This window comes from Eucyclogobius newberryi, unplaced genomic scaffold (assembly GCF_026437365.1).
Source record: "Eucyclogobius newberryi isolate DKJ021-1_F unplaced genomic scaffold, fEucNew1.0.hap1 SCAF_12, whole genome shotgun sequence".
NCBI lineage: Eukaryota > Metazoa > Chordata > Actinopteri > Gobiiformes > Gobiidae > Eucyclogobius > Eucyclogobius newberryi.
Window position 1 is genome coordinate 29,620,529 of NW_027315746.1, and position 19,742 is coordinate 29,640,270.

Sequence of the window (19,742 nt, forward strand, 5' to 3'; positions counted from 1 at the left end):
TTTAAATTTTAGGGTAGAAAACTGTTTTGAAAAGGTTTTTGATAACAGCAAGATGTCTTTTCAAACAGCCAATACAAATGACAGTTATTACCCAAATTGTACATAATAAGCTATAATTGGTTTGCAAAGTGAACGGGGCTGTTGTTGTGTTACAATAAACCTGTCGATGTGGAAGAGTAAATTTAATTACATTTTTTCATTACAGAACAACAACATTCATGATTCATGAAAAGTGTCAAACCTTCTGACCCTGCAATTAAGACCCCAAAAATGTGCTCTTGTCACATCAGAGAAGGAACATAAGGGGGAGTTTGCAGTAGTTTGCTTCTTCCGCATTTGAAAAGTGTTGATGTGTTTGAAAATGTTACTTTCTGTGCTAACCAAACATGCTGACCTCAAAACACCCGCGGATTGTGCACTTTTGCGTTTCAAAAACTGGTTTAGCTCCACAAACAGTTGTATTCTGTTGTCATGGCGGCGGCACATTCCTCGGATTTTGTCCTTTGTTTCATTGTCAATACACCTTTCTCTTTCATCACATCTTTCCTTTAAAAATGTCAAATATTTCAAACCATTGACAGTTGACAACCATTGCAATCACAATTTGCCTTTTATGTTTTCAAATCAGGTGGATTCAGATTTGAGAGAAAACTTGCTACTAAAGTAATAAAATAATCCCATCAAATCCCGGATTAGCAAATGTTTTCCCAAAAAATAAGAATATTTTGTTATTTGAAGAGGATATTTTGTTACATAGTAATTACAACCATTCAAATTGCATTTTGGATTCCAGTGTGATAAATCTTCTGACCTTATTTAACATTGTGCCTGTTTATTTCTACATACAGTCTTGTCATTGCCTCTTCACAGTGTGCTGAGATACCTCCAGGATCTAACCAGCACGACCTCTGAACCCACAGGTCAGGAATGCGTCGCCCCTAGCGAGGAATCCAGAAATGCAAGCCTGCAGAAGATCCGCGCTAAGACGCCAAGCTCTCAAATATTTGGGCTGTTTCCTGGAGACAGCTGAAAGACTGACAGGCCAGGCAGACTCAGATACATATTTAGAAACGTGACGCAACGCATGTGAATAAAGTAATATGTCTGAAGCGTATTAGTGAGGCTGTGGACGGGAGTGAAATAATGAAAGGAGCGTAGAGTTGGTTATAAGGCATCAGGGTCAAAGGTCAAACCACCTCTCTAAGCCAAAGTCCAATCAGACCGCCCCTTTTAAGGATAAATCGCTTTTAACCATGCTGTGATGTGGTTTGTTTATCCAAAACATAGGCTCCTTCCTGTAGTCTGAGAAGCACTAAGCAATTCATGTCAATGTCTTCTCCAGATGAGTAAACTGGGTACATCAGAAAGGTTACTCGTACCCAACGTGACTCTTTCCACTGTAAGTCTACGAGTGACGAAATATGTGTGTTTCTTGGACCACACTTTCAGCAAATAGTTCAAATCTTTTGTGGTCAATACTTTAGATTTTGTGCATTCTTTTTTAATGTTTTATACCTCCAATTAACTTTAAATTATAAATCAGATGTTATGTCCAGACAGTTAGAATATCTTCATCCAGCTGAAATATTGTTATTAAACATTGTATTTAACAAGTTTCCTTTCTTCGAATATGCTGAGCTTTAGCAGCGTTTCAACCTAGCATGTTCTCCCCGTGTCTGCATAGGTTTCCTTCGGGTGCTCTGGTTTCCCCTACCACTAAAAACATGTACAATAGAATGCTGCAGTGTGAATGAGAGTGTGTTATGAGAGTGAATGAGTGACAGCGGATGGAAATTAGCCCATGGCTACAATTGTGTTTACACCATGTGGGTCAGGTATGCTCATTAACATGCACTGTCCCCAACAAAATAAATAACCAAATAAAATAAACTTGTTTTAAACTCAGCCCTCAAAGGTTCGGCTCAGCACAGCCCTCTTCCACCACCAGCACCACCTTTGCACACACCATCATCTTTGCACACACCATCATCTTTGCACACACCATCACCTTTGCACACACCATCACCTTTGCACACACCATCATCTTTGCACACACCATCACCTTTGCACACAGCACCACCTTGGCACACAGCTTCACTTTTGCACACACCATCACCTTTGTACAATCTATTTTTCTCTCAGGTTTATAATTTCACCATCACCAGTGTCTAGTCTGCGGGAGAAAGATTGTATCCTGCTCAGCATCTCCTGCACATCACTCATCATTCCTTGCAGGAGTCTAAACTACAAATCTATTATGGGCCTACCTTATTAACCATAATACAGCGTTCATACTTTAATTGCATTCATTATCCTCTAACACATATTGTCTTCATTTAGGGCTCCCCAGACTGAAATAATAATATATTGATCCAGCAGTGCAATATTGATAGTATATTGAAGGTATCATAGATACCAAGGTCACATGATGGGTTAAGAATTTACTCCTGTACTCTTCTATGCTTCTAAAGTTCATCCATTCACCATACTTATTATGATTTCAGCTTAAGATGAGATGCGTGTAAACTTTTACGTAAACAGCTATTGTTTTTAGTCTGATTTTAAGTGCTTCGCTTTTGAAGGGGCCAAATGTCCAAATGTCCCACAACTGTGCTGTGTCTTGTACGCTCAGAAATCAGAGTAGAACTAGATCAGAAAAGTTGTATTGCCATTGTAAATTCAATAATTTCACAAAATTATACAGTAAAACAGAAACTGAAAGTAGTTGCTCCAACTGTGCAGAGATACCGTAGCTTGTTTGCTAATCGTAGGGGTAGATAAAGGACACTTCATCTCACGCAACAATTTATTTCCTCAACACAAGGACTCAAAACATCAGTTGAACTGTGTGTGTGATCCAAAGTCTGTGTCATTGATACATTTGAGCGTAGCTGCACTGTTCCTGTTGTTAAAAATAAAAACCTGCAGTTTCCCAGCTACTATGCTGCCCTAGGAGAAACTATGCTGGAGGAAGTATGGCAGCACTATCCTTTTCCTATCAACAATATTTAATATCTGAGTTCATCCATGTCCGTTCATTGCTGTTCACATCTCCTTCTGTTTCAGACACTGCTGTTGTTGACCTGTAACACTCTCTACTCTAGATGAACGGCTCTTCATCTGCCTGGATGAACTGTCTTTCTCTCCTCCTGAGTGGTTCTGGCCCCACAATCTATCTGTCCGTCCGTGGCAGTGGGATCTCTCCTTCACTGTGGTTACTCAGACAGGGGCTGCATGGACATTTGCTAAATTCCTATGAACTATTAATCCGTTGTTCGCTGTCGCCCTTTGAGGCAACTGCTATTGTGATTTTTGGCATTACAAAAACAAGCTGAATTGAATTGTTTGTCTGGTTTTATATTAGACCTACTGTCTTTTAGATGTTAGGTACAAATTAAATATTGCTATAAAATTAGTTTTATATTAGTTATTAGATTGTATCTGCTCTTTCACATTTAAATGTGTTTTGAACTCTTAGAGGAGAAAATGTCGACAAAATTACAAATTATATACTGATGCTATGATGAGCAAAAGTATTTTGAAAAGCCTCATAATTCACTGATTTTCACTGGACTTATCAAAAGATATGAATCCGTGATTTCATTTGGTCAGCCTGAGACTTTACCATGGCAACACTTTTGCCTTTGACACATTGATTAGCCTACCACTTGCTCTCTAGCCTGTCAATTACCGTTTTAGTCTGTGGACATCGTAGCCTAGCCTCGGCCCCGTGTTGTGGGCTTGGGTTTACTGAGGCCTCGGGGTCATGCTCCATGCGTATCCGATCCTCCACATTCCCCTTTGCTCCCACTCGCTTTGCTCTTTGACCGCCATGGCCATAAAAGGCAGCGGGCGCCATGGCAACTGCCCGGCTTCAATAGCTAGTGTCAAATCCCAGCGAGCACATAACACACATATAAAAGCACAGGCCGCCCCCTCCCCCCACACACACGCATCTCCCTTTGGCTAAGGCAAACACAAACAGGGAAGGTGCAAGCTGCATACTATGAGCACATATACAGGGCCCCCACATATGGCAGAGGGGCCCCAGGTTCATTAAAGGCCTAGTGCAAATTACTGTACATTGGCTTTAATTATCTGCCAATACCCAATTACACCAGAGCAGAGATTGAATATAAATATTTGATTTCTAAAAATATCAAATTACATGCGCCAAAACAGATCCAAATATGTAACTGCAATATATTACATATATGCATAAATAAAACTAGGGGTGAGCAATATATTTACAAAAAAGACCATCTATATACATATCTTTTGCAATGATTCACACAATTATTCACAATGCATTGGGAATGTGCTAAAATGTGCATGTGTATATAGTTTGAAGTATATATTATATTAAGTATATTATTAAATGTGATGAAAATAGCAAAATATCACGTGACACTGGACGTTTCTGTCTCTTTGTGGTCTTTTTGGACAATTCACTCAATACTCTATATATACTATCTCCAAATCAGCAATTGAGATATTATAAATGTTTAGATATATATTTGTATGTCCAAACATGATAGATATATAATATACATAAAAGGTTGTGTTCACGTCATAGACTGTAGAGGGAGTGGACTAACTGAGGCCATTGTTTGAAGAGAATAGTATCTAGAAGTTATAGAGGCTAATTTGGAGCCGGCGCGTGCTTCATGGCAAACACAGAGCCAATCAATTGTGAAGTTATTCACCTCATTCCGGTATATTATTCTTGTATTAGTTCACATAGCGCTGCCCCTCTGGAGAGAAAATAAGCTCTACACAGACTAAGACGTTGTTTTCAAGCCGCCCAGGGAATTGCAGCCTTGTTGGTCACTATCTCTCTACTTTATAGCATATTTTAGTGGCCAGACTTTTATCTCGTTCTTCACTTAGGTGAGCGTAGTTCCCGCTCGACTGGAAGTGCCATTACAACGGAAGTGCTGATCCGTGGCAAAAAGAGGCAAAAGTGAGCAGAGCGGAATAAGGTTCCTCCCTGCACTGCTGGTTTCCACGGACACTTAGTAACGAGCTGTCACTCAAACCTGTTGCTAATGCAAGCTGAGACATTGCAAGGCAATACCTGATTGGTCATATTTTGATTTACAAAAGCAATGTGAAATAAAGCACCAGGATCATTCAGAGCATTTAATACAAACATTTTAAGTCCAGACTGTTGGGTCTGACTGCAGCAGTTTGAAGGAGCCGAATCGGTGCAGTTGTCACTTCCTATTTGGAGCGCGGGGGCCAGTGAGTTAGCAGTGTCCATTGATTTTACAGACTATGACAGAGCTTCTCAAAGTGTGGGGCGCCCTCGTTTGGGGGGGCACAAAGCCGTGCCAAGGGCGCCACAAGACATTTGGCAAAATTTGGAGAAATGAGGGCACATTATGTGTGAAAGATGTGTTTTGACCAACAGAAAAACGCCCAGTGCCAACACGCGGTTAATCTCTAAAAACGAGAGAGCAGCAGAGGAGTAGGTCAGCCTTCCACTGTCCCTCCTCTGTCTCTCCTTTATACGGTTTCGCTTTTATTTTGGTAACTTCCTATGTGACTGGAAGTAACAGTTAAACGAAAATGTACTTGAGAGACAAAGAAAAGACACAAAGTAAAGTAAGCTACGGTCAATGGTGAAAACTTTTGGCGGTTGGAGGCCAACTGAAAAGGTGCATTTACCGCCACCTACTGTAGTTGTATGTCTAATTTCTTTGTTGATTTTGTCAGCTAGTTGTGCATTCTCAAAGTATGTGTTTTATAACGTTCAAAAAAAGGAGAGAAATCAGAAAGAGAAAAAGAAAGAGCCACGCTACACTCCCCTTTTAGAATCTAACTTTTGAACTTGCTCTGCTTCTGACCGCTCATGTGACAATATAAAGCATAATGCGAAAAGAACATGTGTCCAATCGATTCCTTTCCATTTTGATCCCGTGGTCTTTGAAGACAATGAAACATAACCACAGAGATGCGAGTCAGCTCCGCGCAGAAAGCAATCTGATGTCTAAAACATACAACTACAGTAGGTGACGGTAATGTAACACTTGGATACCAGCCGCCATAAAACACCAAAGAAGAAGAAAGCAGCGTGAAAAGCCGTGTTTACAGCAGTGAAGCGCCGATTCTATGCTGTTCCAGTGTGAGCGGGTACGTGGATTCTTTTTTCTAATCTCTCAAAGGGGGGCGCTTGGAAGACATTGAACTTTGTGCCAATTTTTGTTTCATGTGGACAGTCCCAGTAATTACAGGGATATGAACCCAATTTCACGCTACAACTGTCCTATTTAATAAACCAAGTTAAAATATATGCATAAATATATAGTCAGTTATTTTCCTTTTTTTAAATACATATTTTAAGAGAATAGCCCCGTGCACCCACATCCACTAGAAGCGGCCCTGCGCTCAGCCCAGCGGAGACACGATCGGAACTACACCAGGCTCTCAGTGTGATTTGACTTTCCCACCCCCACCTCACCTCACCCGGGGAGAGAGAGAGCGGCTCCACAGACGAGCAGCGCGGCCAAACACACACACGGCTAAGGCTAAATAGGCCGCCAGTCATTAGTTCTTAGTGGGCAAACACTGACAAAAGGCTGGGGGCTGAACGCCAGCGGTGGGAGCCATGACTGACTGATCGACGCACGTTTCTCCACTTGGCTCCGTGTCTGGCTCCGTGGCCGCCGTTTCCAACCGAGAGCCGCCGTCTTCCGCGGCACAGGAGCGGGTCGAGTCGACGAGAAGAGAGACCCCCGTCCGCCCGCGCGCCTCTTCCCCGTTTTTCCACGCACGGACCCCCCCCCCCCCCCCCCCCCCGAAACCACGCGTTTTCTAACCCCGCGATTGATCTGTTTGGATCGAAAGACACGCGGATCTTCAACGCGGGTTCAGGGGAAAGCAGCTGGCGCGATGCTGAGCGGATTATTCCCGCAGAAAGAAGGCAGCAGCCCCTCTGGTCTGGACAGAGAGGAGATCTGAGGTTTTTTTTTTTCTCTTCTGCGTCCGACGGAGTCAAGTACCAAAAAAACGCGTTCCGGTAAGCGTGGCCGCAGAAGTGTTGACACGTACGTGCTTTGCGTGGTGTTTTAAAGGCGATCGGACACGTATTTGTGCTTGCGTGACTGTAGAAAGCGTTGGTTTGTGCGTGTGCTAGCTAACCGGGCGAGCTACGAAGTCCGTGTGCAGCCATTAGCGTCCATCCATCCATGATAAAACGGACGAATTGTGCGTGTTTTAACCCTTGGAATAAACGTAACCGACGCGTTTCCCGGTCGGTGGCGTTATTTCTTCGCGCGCCGCATGCATCGCGTCGTTTTTATACTGTAACGACGCTGTAATGACTGCTTTTGTTGACGACTGTTTCCCCCGTTGAAGGTTTCCGGAGCGGCTAACCTAGCTTTTGGAGAGCGATTTCGGACGCACGACAAGCACCACGTCACAGGAGAAGCAGCCGACTCTTCGTGCCAAGACTGCGATTAAAGAAATAACAGGGAACATTTTGCGGTTAAGATTTTGTTGTAGCGTGCAGAAAAAGTTGCTACACTTCGAAATTGTTTCCAGGTCATAGTGGAAGGGGAGGAGACAAGAGAAGTGCTGTTTTTACGCATCAATTCGAACTGTTTTTCACCTTTTTTCATGTTCTGCCTGTAAAGTTTATATTTTTTTTGCAAGCAGAAACAGAAACCTGCAAAAAAGACTAATAATCAAGAAACATTTTTACCCTGGATGCCTCTCACACCGTTATGGTCATGCATTTGAAACACTTTTGAATCAAATTGCATATTAATCTACATGTTCCTGTGACACCCACCAGTATTTTTTTTGGTTGTGTGTCCGATTTTCTGTTCCATTGGCCGGGTAACCGAGAAATGGCCATGGTGAGTGGGGGCTGGGGAGATCCAAACGGGGGCACAAACGGCTTGGGGGAGAAGGGCTACCTGAGGGGGGAGGAAGAGGAAGGCTCACCCCAGGCTGGAGGCAGCGACATGGAGGCCGGCGAAGACGACAAGGCCTGCGTGGTGGACTGTGTGGTGTGCGGAGACAAGTCCAGCGGAAAGCACTACGGCGTGTTCACCTGCGAGGGCTGCAAGAGCTTCTTCAAGAGGAGCGTCCGGAGGAACCTCAGCTACACCTGCAGGTAAATGAAGGTGGGAGAGGTGGAGCATTAGGTTGTTGAGGATGAATTTATAGCTTGTTTGGGTCAGAACAAGCTGTGCAGACAAACCAGTATGTGATATTTTGTGCCAAAAGTCCTGGTGGAAGTAGAGATACAGCAGGACAAACCCGTCAGGATCTGACCAAATTTCAATCTTTAGTATTAAAACGTGCACTTCCTAGTATATCAGCGATCAGTCCAATGTCTCTAGCATAGGCTGATATTTGGTGAGGGCTGGCCAATGGCTTAAAGCTTTATTTTAACATGTAAATGCAACAATGGCACTGCACAAAATGTGATTACAGTACACTGCTCCTTTATGGGTTGTGGATGTCTAAACATAATTTAAATTGATCTGTTTCTGCTTATTGTACTTTTATTATGCAGAGCAGTAAAAAAATATTGACATCAATTACATTTCTTTTCATTTTAAATCATAGATTTTTTGGGGAAATGATCAAAATCGGCCCTACATTTCAGTCTAAAAATATCAGAGTTTATATGCCATCGTCTGCTCTGGATTCTAAAAAGTCAGAATTCTATTCTTACAGATGTTTTAACTTGGTTTATAGCCAATATATATGTAATTACTGTATGGGCATAGTCACATCAAACAAACACTGACATAAAGCTCAGTAAACAAAACAGAAAAGAAAATACTTTTCACTGTAGCTTCAGAAAGTGATGCCATGCCATTCCCCAAAGACAAGATTGTTCTCAATTTAAAGAAAATCAAGTATTAAAATTAATACGGCAATTGTTTTGGAGCCAATACCTAAGAAAAAATATAATTCCATTCTCATTTATTGGTTTGTTCTTCACAATGGCTATAGTCTAGATATACGGTTCAACCTTTGTGGGTTATACTTTTGGATATTCCATTCACAAAGTGTGAATCTGAGCTGTGTAGGCCTCTGCCCCTCGTCTGGAATCATGACATCATCAAATTCTAGAATGTGAATAATGCCGTTTGCAATATCCAACATATCTCCCACCACCGCTCCTGGCTTTTGTTTGTTACACCATCATAAAACAGAACTATACAGACCATTTTGTGTTATTTGTGAAGACAGTGCATATTACTGAGAATGAGCCGCGGGCATATTGTCCTGCATAGTGCGTACGCTCTCACAAACAGTCTATTATTCATACTAGTGACACAAAGGGCAAGGCTGATACATGCGTTGTTCAGTGATACAGCGATGGAATGCACATTAGCTGTAATTACGACTGGTCCCAATTGTTTGAAATTTGAAGAGAATAAAAACTGCTCAAAATAATCATCTTTAATGTAGCCATGTTGTGTAGCATCTCCAGGATTTAACAATAAATATTGAACTGAACTCTAGCCTTATAAAACCACAATATGACAAATGGATCTCAAGCCATCCACAGTTTCTGCTCATGAAATCGTCAACTATCTGACAGGAAAATGCTTTATTCAGTTGGTTTTTAAGCTGACCTATAATATAATGGTGTTTTTTTGACGCCATATTGGTTCTAGTTACTAATGAGAACTTTTCAATGAGAGTGCCCATAAAACAAACAGTAACAGAATATCTAGATCAAATGTCAAAGAAAATAAAACAAATTAAAACACACAAAACCATTTGGCTCCGATTGCCATGTGATATCTGTGTTTGCTGCCAAACCAGTTGGAATGGGCCCCTCAATTTGTCATACGTTTGTCAATTTGTCATGCACTGGCTATTGAGAAAATGTCTCCAGTATTTGATTTTGTTTGCATTATTTTACTATTATGTATTATAAAAGTAATGACACAGAAGCGTATCCCATTGTCCACTGTTAATGCAATACAAAAATCAACAATTCAATGCAATAACCACACATTCCTCACAGAAATATTTCAGACCAAAATAGCCATGAAGTCGAAGCATCTGTTGTCTCTATGTGTGACATCGCCCGCAGCTTCATGGCCAACGTGCAAACCTAATGCAATATTGATACATGGAGTCTCTCTCAAGTACTTCCACAGATTATTTCACTGGTGCTCTCCAAAAAATCTGCACCAGGCTCAAGCGCTTGGCCGTAATTATCATTGAGCGGCCAATTTGGATAAAAGAACGTTAGCTGGAGCTCATTTAGACATGTCATCAATATTAAAAGATGGATTTATTTATTAATATTTTGATTGGTAACATTGCAAATGAAGTAGTCTCATGCGCACTACGAACTTCATTGAATTGAATCGTTTAACCCAACATTGTATCCCTCCGAATTCTCAATTGTTGTCTTTTTGTTGTTGTTCTACTCTTCAGGTCAAATCGAGAATGTCAAATCGACCAGCACCACAGGAACCAGTGCCAGTACTGCCGCCTCAAGAAGTGTTTCCGCGTGGGCATGCGCAAAGAAGGTAACTGCTCACGCTGCATCACCAGAAAACACTGATAGTTCTCACATAATGACGTTACTGTCGGATACGCCGGCTAACTGTATAAACGTAGCACCCTGGAGCAATGTCTACAAGGGAAATTCCATGTGTGTTATGGTTAGAGGTGGAAGATATATTAAAAAATGCATATTACAATTGCGATATTTTGGCAAAATTATAATATCGAGAATAATGTCAATGAAAAAGAGCATATTCAAAAACATGCCTTCAGTGTAATCTTTCAAATACTGTGATATTACTGCACGTGGTTAATCTCTTTTACATGCATGTTTTAGCACATTTGTGATGGATTGCCATAAAATTGTCTGAATATCACCATCAGTATACACCAAAAACGCAACAAAATGAGGATATTCATATTTGTCAATATTGTCCAGTTCTAGCTATGGTTGATAAATGTGTCACAAAACAGTAATTATTATAAAATATTTCATAGAAGAATTGTCACATTTACGGTAATCCCTTTGTTCATTCAAGCAATTTATTAGCAAAATATCCAAAAAATATTTTCATCAATAAGACACTTTATTCGTAAATGTTTCTTATCTAAAGCACCCTTTTTCAACCTTTATTTGGTAATATCACACACAGGTTTTAGCTCATTTATGGACTGCTGTAATATCCTCTAATTATCAAGACTATCCCAAGAAAATATAGACTTTCTTTTTGGTCACCTACCTCCTTTTGAGTCTCACCACATAAAAGATAGCAGTTGTATTGAGTCAAATCCCCTCTTCACTTCTCGAACGTACTCTGCGACGATAATAGCGGCGAGCCGACACGTGTCGCGGCCTATCTCTTCCCCGTCACTCAAAAGTGTCAGATCAGCGTTTGTGTGTACGTTATGTCTGAGCGCTTTAATACACCGGCTGCTCCTCCGCGGTGAGTCAGAACGAGCGCAGTGACTTTAACACCTGTAGCTCCCTCCGTAAGCCCCTGTCGGAGCAGGAGAAACATCTGGTGCTGCTGATCTGCCACCGGCCTCATGCGCCTAAGCCCCGCAATCAATACAGATCCATGCAGACGAACGCATTCACTCACACGGGGAAGTGATCGTGTCGAGGAGGTCCCTAAACGCCACGGGACGACACTTGTATTATTTCAAAACATGTTCCGTGGAGACGTTAAAGCTCCCCAGTGGCATTAGACTTATCTATCTAGTATGTATTCAATTAGAGATGTTTACCGGTATTCCAAAAATAGAAAGAAGAAAATACAAAAATGTCTAGTGTCATCTCCTAAACAAAGAGTCTAAAGTGTTTTTATTTCTACACTTTTGTGCTTGATTTTTACGGTCCATTCACGTTTTCTGCAATACTAGAACCTCAACCAGGACATTTTAGCACATTCCTGGTGCATAGTCTGAATATCGCGCCCACTGGTTTTAGTACTTTTGGGTTTAATTTTAACTGGTTTTAGTCATATAATCTGGCAACCCAAAGTGAAGAGTTTATTCTGCTTCCTGATTGAATGATTGGCTCGAAAACCGAAACACCCAAATCGAAAACACAACCCCCACAATTTGTGATTTATCATATTTGTTTTTGCTTCTGTGCTCTTTGGAACCACGGCTTCTGAAGAGATAACTCACTCTTTCTTGTCCGTGGAAAAATCCGGGTCACCAAATCATGTTTCACGCATGTGCACAGTCTTGAGGCAACACTATCCTGGCACGTCACATCCCTTTAGAATTGTATCCAGAAAATCAACTAGCTCACTGTTAGTCTTCACTACGATCAAAAACGCACTGGATCTTCTACCTTCCCGTCGTAAATTCCACCTAACCCGCTTTTATCCCCTCCTTGTGATTTACAACTCTGCTCATCCCCATTATCACCACGGAGCAGCCTAATGGGAGACTTTACTAGCCCCCAAAGACCCCCCCCCCGTCCCTCCTCCGCAGACAGAGGGGTCAGAGGTCACGGGCAAGATTGGCTAATGGCCGCACATCCGCCGCTGCCTCTCTCCTCCAGGGTGCATAATCAGAGCAGGCACGCAGCGCTCCAGATGAATATAGATATCTGCGCTCGGTAGACAGTCTGTGAACAAGTGGACTCTTCATGTGCCAATGAAAAGTCTCGATCTTTGTTTCAAGGGCGTTTCGGACGTAGGGCAGCGAGGGGATGAGTTCTACTGGGATTATCATTGGCAAAGTATTACAGATGATCATCCGTGGAATTCTTGGTCTGTGTGTGTACTACTTTTGGTTTTGATCTCTGAAATTGAAGGAGTAAAGGAGCACTGCGTAACATTTCTGTCCGCAACTCGTGACTTTTTGAGCTTTTAACCGTGTCATAACATTGTTCCGTCATTAAAACATACCTGGAGTTGTATTTAAGTACATTCACGCTTGTTTCTTTAATCTTGTTTATGAGGTCATCTTCTCTGAGCCTCACAAAACAAAAACACACAGTTTTAAACTTTCAGCACGTTCATTACAACTGCATGCCTGTATTAGCACGTCAAGAAAAGCTAGGTTTTGTTTGTTCCTCCGTGGTAATTTTCTCTACTGCCAGTAGATGGAGCACTAACCCTAATCCTGGTGAGAGAACGCCTAAACTGGTAGAAAGTTATGTGTGATTTTCCATTCAGGCAATATTTGAATCTCTAAAACATGCAATACCAAAGCAATGTTTCTCAAGAACATGTTTCAAGGTTTAAACAATACAAATAATATGTGTCCTTTAACATACTGGCATACTAGTATTTATTTAATTATGGGTCTTTTTATTTCTTACATGCACAATACCTTTTCTCACCTACCCCCTATCCCTGCCCACATCCCTGTTCTTAGTTGTGATTATTTTTTCTTTTTAAATTAAGTCTCCCAGTGACATATGTAGAGTTAGGAATGTCACGTCGCCACTTTTCCAAAATAACAACATGTAAATAACAATCTGCTGCTTGTGAAATGTCCCTCTGAAAAGGCGGGGCTTATCAGTTATGCAGTTTAGAACAGGAAGTTAACGGACCCCTTTCTATTATTAAGCCGTTTTAGATCAATATTACAGTTTACAATTAAGAAAATGATGATGTTATAGTTCAATATTAAGCACATAAAGCATAATATGTCTCCTTTAAATGTTTGCATTCTGACCTGAAGAACTCCATTTTAACTTACTTTTCCCTTCTCCTCTGCCCCCTCCTCCCCCGTCCTCCCCTGTGCCTCCAACCCTCACCACAGCAGTCCAACGCGGCCGCATCCCCCCTCAGGCCAGCCTCAGTCCCTCCATCACTCCCATAGGGGGCGCCAGCGGCCTGGGAGGAGGCGAGTTTTACAATAACAACAACAACGGCGGCGGAGGCGGGGGTCAGCCTGTGTCGGAGCTCATCTCGCAGCTCCTCCGCGCAGAGCCGTACCCCAACAGCAGGTACGGGCACCAGTACAGCCAGCAGACCGGGCCCGACAACGCCATGGGGATCGACAACATCTGTGAGCTGGCCGCGCGCCTCCTCTTCAGCATCGTGGAGTGGGCCAGGAATATCCCCTACTTCCCCGAACTCCCCGTGTCTGATCAGGTGTGAGCTTCTGTCTTTGCATCAGTGTTCATGGTTTTAGTCTGAGTTTTCTTTTTTGTTTTAGTCTAGTTTTAGATGACAAAAATGTTGAACTGTGTAACTTAGAACTTGGATCTAGTTTCCATTTGTTCCTTTTATCCATTTACGTTTGTTTTTTATTATTTGACAAAAATATCTACTTTTAGTCATTGTTGTCTTTTTATTTCGTTTAAATCAGCAAAAATATGACAACAACATCAACAAAATGAACATGGGTTTGCATGTTCTCCTTGTGTCTGGAGCTGCAACTAACCAGACTAAAAAAAGATTTTCTAAATATTTTTTCATCCAAGTGAAGGCTGAAATTTGATGTCTGAAGGATTTAAATATAGAAAACATCTACAAATTAAGTGTGTTTTTGTTTTTATCTTTTTGAAAATGTTGATCTGATAATGTTGCTGTTTTTGTGATAAAACGTGTTTTAACATTTGTACAGTCCAAATAATGATATGAAATATCACACGGAAGGATGGGTCAAATGCTGGGGTCACAATGAAGTGAACCGTAACACAATCTGATTTTCCTCTGTATAGAGCTCGTTACCACTTTTAATTAAAGTAAATCAGCTTCACTAAGAGCAGAGGCATTTGTTTGTGCTCCAAAGGTTTCCAGGACAGCTTCAGTTTGAATTGGAGGTCATTTTAGTCAGGCTTTTTAAGTAAAATAAGCCGTAATGGTTTTTGGTAACGTTTTTTAGACATTACAAGTTAATAACAAGTATCAAGTGACAACAAATGTGCCAAAGAATTGTTACAAATGTCAAAAACAGTTCCACTAGCTTGTCACAGCCATAAACTGCTGTGTGTTTTCTCAGGTGTCTCTGCTGCGTCTGAGCTGGAGCGAACTCTTCATCTTGAACGCGGCTCAGTCGGCCCTGCCCCTGCACATGGCGCCCCTGCTGGCCGCGGCGGGCTTCCACTCCTCCCCCATGTCTGCGGAGCGAGTGGTCTCCTTCATGGACCAGGTCAGAGTCTTCCAGGATCAGGTGGACAAGCTGACTCGACTACAGGTGGACTCAGCCGAGTACAGCTGCCTCAAGGCCATCGCACTCTTCTCTCCAGGTGAGGAGACGCTGCAGAAACATTCTGTTCCTCAGTCGCAATTGTGTCGGTCAAAGGTCAAAGGTCTCAGTACAGCGTAACAGGAGGATTCTTCAGATAAGGTCAACAGATCATGTGTCATTGTGAGGAGGAGACAAAAGGCTTCTGGAGGAGGATTTGTTTGTTGAGGAGAGACACTTGTGCTCCTTTTGCTCTCTCATTATATGTCAGCCTGTGTAAAAGGCAAATGTCTTTGTTATTTCAATATAAACTATAAAAATCACATTTAATTCAGCTCTTCTGAAAAGGAAACACTACAAATGATAATAACAATCGTTTACCACGTGTCACTGTGGAGCAATAAAAAAAAAATGGAAATGACTCGGCAGAATAGAAAAACAGAAAAACAAATTAAATGCAATAAAAACAAAACTCATTTTAACGTCTTCTCAGTTGAATGAAAAGCTCTTTTAATCATACAAATGTAACTTTTCACAGTTAAAGTCATTTAGCTATTTGAATAATATAGTGAGTTTCTACCTGATTTCTTACAGTGAACAATAAAACAAAAGTTCATTTAAAACAGTTTAAACAGGGGAATACGTTTAAAGCATTGCACTTTCTTAAAAAACTATCCTAATTGTTCTCCACGATGAGTTCATAAGCGCTTTTCACAACTCTCACAATCCGGAGTGGAGTTTTGCCGTCACGCTAAAGCAACAACAACAACAACAACATGCTAGCAGCGCACTTCCTGGTTTACGGAGGATAAATAATTAGATGCAGACAGCACACCGCGGGCTCAAAACCAAATTTACTTAAAAAAAAAAAAAACATCCCCATTAATGCTGCAAACATAGTGTGTTTAGAGCTGTTTGGTTGATAAGCGCTTTTTTTTTCTTAATAATTTCAATTTAAGTTTTCCCCTTCAATTAAAACATGGAACTGCAATCAACCGAAATATGATCAAAGTAACTTTTAGATAAATGCATGGTTTGGTTGTGGACTGTTAATGGGAACAGAACACAGTATAAAAGCAAAAAGCAGCATAGGAAAGTACGTGATGTTAATGTCCAAATATACATAAGAGATCAAAGTTTGGCTTTGTATATTTATTAATTATATTATATTACACGTGCGGTTGAGGAGTTATTTTTAGCACGTTCATGGTGACTGACTAAAGGTTTTGAGTTCAAGCAAAAATCGAGTTCAAACAAAATTAAAAACACTAAAAAATAATAATAAATGCATTCAGTTGCTTCTGTTGAACCAAAACCAACAGAATCCTTTATCCAGATCACTACATTTAACACTTCGACAGTTCTCACCACAGTACTTTTTGTCTGTATCTCTACTTTTAACAAATGCACACTTTTTCAGCCCCTGGAGAAAACACAAAACTACCATTGAAAACATTTTCAAAATTGTCTAAAGGTTACAATTTATTCGTTTTTCAAAAGCCAATTTCTATTTTGGTGCCATAAAAACATGAGTCCAAATTCTCTCAAATATACTGCTTATAAGATGGCATCAAAAAGTAACAAAAAATTGCGATGTTTTCGTAAAAATGATCTCCCGAGTGCTGCTGTTGTGACAGTTTAGCCTAGTTTAGTGCGGATTTAACGTAAACTAACTAAATCAATAGAAATCAATCATAGTCTGGCTCTGTCTCACGCATGTGGACAAAGAGTGGGCTTGTCATGATAACCACTGAATGAAAAGCAGGAAAATCCATTCACAATTTAGTCCGATTGCAAAACATTAACTGGGCATTCTTCAATTTTGGCACCACCTTCTGGCGTAATCAGGGAAATGCCCCGAGGATCTTAAATTAGTCTGATTAGTTTTTTTCTTTGTGTAAAAAATGTGTTTGTTTTTGATCATTGTTCTTTTGAAAACTGTTAGAAAATATGACAAAGCTTTACAGCGTGTAGTTTGACATAAATATCTGCGCTGGTTGTGGTCCCATCACGACTGTTTGCATAAGCGGCCCACGCAGCTGAGTAATGGCCTTGGTTTGTTCACCTCTGTCTCTGCTTTGAGCGTCGAGCCCAAAAACAACACAGAAAGCGGTCAAATCACTAACAGCATTCATTAAAACAAATCTAAACTGTATTATTTATTTATTTTCTCACAATTCGATACATATTGTGATACATGGGTCATAATATCGATATGACTTTGACACGTTTTAGGTCTCAGAAGAACAAGAACAAATGTTTCCTCAGCCTAACATTTTATTCAATTACACTGCGTCTTCTCTGTTCAAATATAGACAAGTTAAGTTTTTATGGAGCTGTTTATTTCCTGTATCAGCCAAAGTACGGCACAATAAACATATTGTGAGAATCATATTGAACATTTCAATATTGTATCGAGTATTGATGCAGTTTCAGTATTGTTTTCTATCAAGTAAAGCATAGTGGAAATGAACAGAGCATTTGCAGAGCAACAGATCTAAAGCGTGACCCTTGGATAGGCCTGCATTATGGGCATGAGTCTATAGCTACAGTTATTATCAGTTAACTATATTCAACAGTTCAAAGGCAGAAGGAAGTAAACCACAATTAACTGACATTAGATTTAAATGCTAATGTTTTCAAGTCTTTATACAAAAAATAAGCAACAATATAGATATCCAATACAAAGAATGGGGATGAAAAGTAACAAATTCTAGGCTCAACATTTTATTTGAGCTTCACAAAAAGTGTAATTTGTGTTAAATTATGTAATATTGTATACAGTATCCTGGGGCAAATAAATAAGTGTCTTTCATAGTATTCTGTCCAGTAAACAATGTCAAATTGTATAAATGTCTTTAAAGGAGGTTCTGATAACGCATGAAGTGCATATTACAGCTTTCCAGGTTTTTAGTTTGTTGCGATAGTTCCTGTGGTAAATGTTTATCGTAGTTTTACATCCGTCAAGTGGCAGTTTGTGGAGAAAAACTGAAAAATAAAAGTTACAGGAAGTAGAGCTGAGTTCAAAAAAATTAATCCCTCTGTGATGTCATCAATCAGCGACATTCCATCCAAAATGCAGAGACAATTCACATATGTTTACAGTATGGTTACCAGGTAACAGTTGTGGGATTTACTCTACCTGTGTCACACCTGCTGCTCATGTCCAACCAGGAAGTGCAATTTTAAACATCACCCAAATGGTCAAACTGCAGAAAAATAGACAATATTTGTAGTAAAATCTTAAATGTTCACTGCATTTTAGTCAAACGTGTACTCTAACCTGTCAACATGCACCTCAACCTACCTCCATAATCTCACCCAAATCCTCCCGCTCTCCCCCACAGACGCCTGCGGCCTCACCGACCCCGTGCACGTGGAGTCACTGCAGGAGAAGGCCCAGGTGGCTCTGACTGAGTACGAGCGCATGCAGTACCCGAGCCAGCCCCAGCGCTTCGGCCGCCTGCTCCTGCGCCTGCCCGCCCTCCGCGCCGTGCCCGCCAACCTCATCTCCCAGCTCTTCTTCATGCGCCTGGTCGGGAAAACCCCCATCGAGACCCTCATCCGCGACATGCAGCTCTCCGGGAGTTCCATCAGCTGGCCATACGTTCCTGGACAGTAGCCTATTTTTAATTTTTTTTTTTTTTTAATTCTTCCTCCTTCAAAAAACTGCACATTGTCGTTCTTTTGCGGCTTCTCAAATAAGACTTGAATGGTCGCCAGATCTGATTAAAACTCGGGAGCGTTTGCCAGATCTGAGACACGACCTCCAGCCGGGATTCATTACGATGCATAACTGCCGCAAAAGACTGAACATTTAAACGTGGCGAGTTTCCGTGGAAGGCTGAGCGACATTTTCTGGACGTTTTGGGAACGTTGAACCGTGTGGGACAATATCATCAAACTGTAAGATGAATCAAGAGCTTTCAAGACTAAAATTTGGTAAGAAAAACAAACAAAAAAATCACCAAAGTTTTTACCATTCAAACGTCAACACATGACATTTTTCATTGCCGTAAAAATCGGATTGATACCTCAGCTTTTGTCAGTAAAACCTCTGGACGCGTGGATCACCGGAAATCGCCTTCTTTTTGATGACTGCCTTGTTTTTCAGTGTGGACAACAGGGGGCGCTGGTTTGACTCGTGTTACAGCAAAGCAAGCATTTTGTCTTTCTTCTCGTATCTTGATTTTGTGTGTTTTTTATATGATCCTCTGAATTGTGTGAATTCAGTCTTTTAAATCTTTTTCGGGGAGGATATTGCTGTTGAAGATGAAAAAGAAATGTCTGTTTTTTCTGGATGTGAAACACTACCAGGTTATGAGCTGTTTTCGCTGCAAAAATAAATTCTGCATGAGTTAAAATTATATTATTGATTTTATTTTTAAAAAAAAATATGTTTAGTGACTTATTTTGGGTTATTTTTTTATTTTTTTTACATATTTCAACTCACTTTTAATTGTGTGCTCATATTTTTTGTCTAATTTCAATTTCAATTATTTTACTTGGAATTAAAAGCAAAAAAAACATTAAATTCAGAGTTGAACAGAAAACAAAAAATAATAATAATAAATTATTCCAAGTAATACCAATCAAAAAGTTTACTTTTTTTAAAGTATTATTTTTTATAC

General features: G+C 40.7%; 1 protein-coding gene across 2 annotated transcripts; it reads left to right on the forward strand.

Annotated features, from left to right (window-relative positions):
- The first annotated feature begins 7,675 nt into the window (after positions 1-7,675).
- Positions 7,676-19,476, forward strand: nr2f6a (nuclear receptor subfamily 2, group F, member 6a). 2 transcript variants are annotated; one of them, XM_072441890.1, is made up of 5 exons: positions 7,676-8,122; positions 10,420-10,514; positions 13,741-14,072; positions 14,926-15,172; positions 18,459-19,476. In XM_072441890.1, the coding sequence occupies exons 1-5, from the start codon at positions 7,854-7,856 to the stop codon at positions 18,731-18,733; spliced, it is 1,218 nt and encodes a 405-aa protein (XP_072297991.1). In that variant the 5' UTR covers positions 7,676-7,853; the 3' UTR covers positions 18,734-19,476. The 2 variants fall into 2 exon arrangements, with proteins under 2 accessions (XP_072297991.1, XP_072297990.1); XM_072441889.1 differs by having other exon boundaries at positions 7,677-8,122; positions 13,738-14,072.
- The last annotated feature ends 266 nt before the right edge of the window (positions 19,477-19,742 follow it).

Coding starts and splice junctions, on each gene's coding strand:
- nr2f6a (XM_072441889.1), top strand. CDS start 7,854: ATGGCCATGGTGAGTGGGGGCTGGGGAGATCCAAACGGGGGCACAAAC. Junction 8,123..10,419: donor AACCTCAGCTACACCTGCAG/GTAAATGAAGGT, acceptor TCTACTCTTCAG/GTCAAATCGAGAATGTCAAA. Junction 10,515..13,737: donor CGTGGGCATGCGCAAAGAAG/GTAACTGCTCAC, acceptor CCCTCACCACAG/CAGTCCAACGCGGCCGCATC.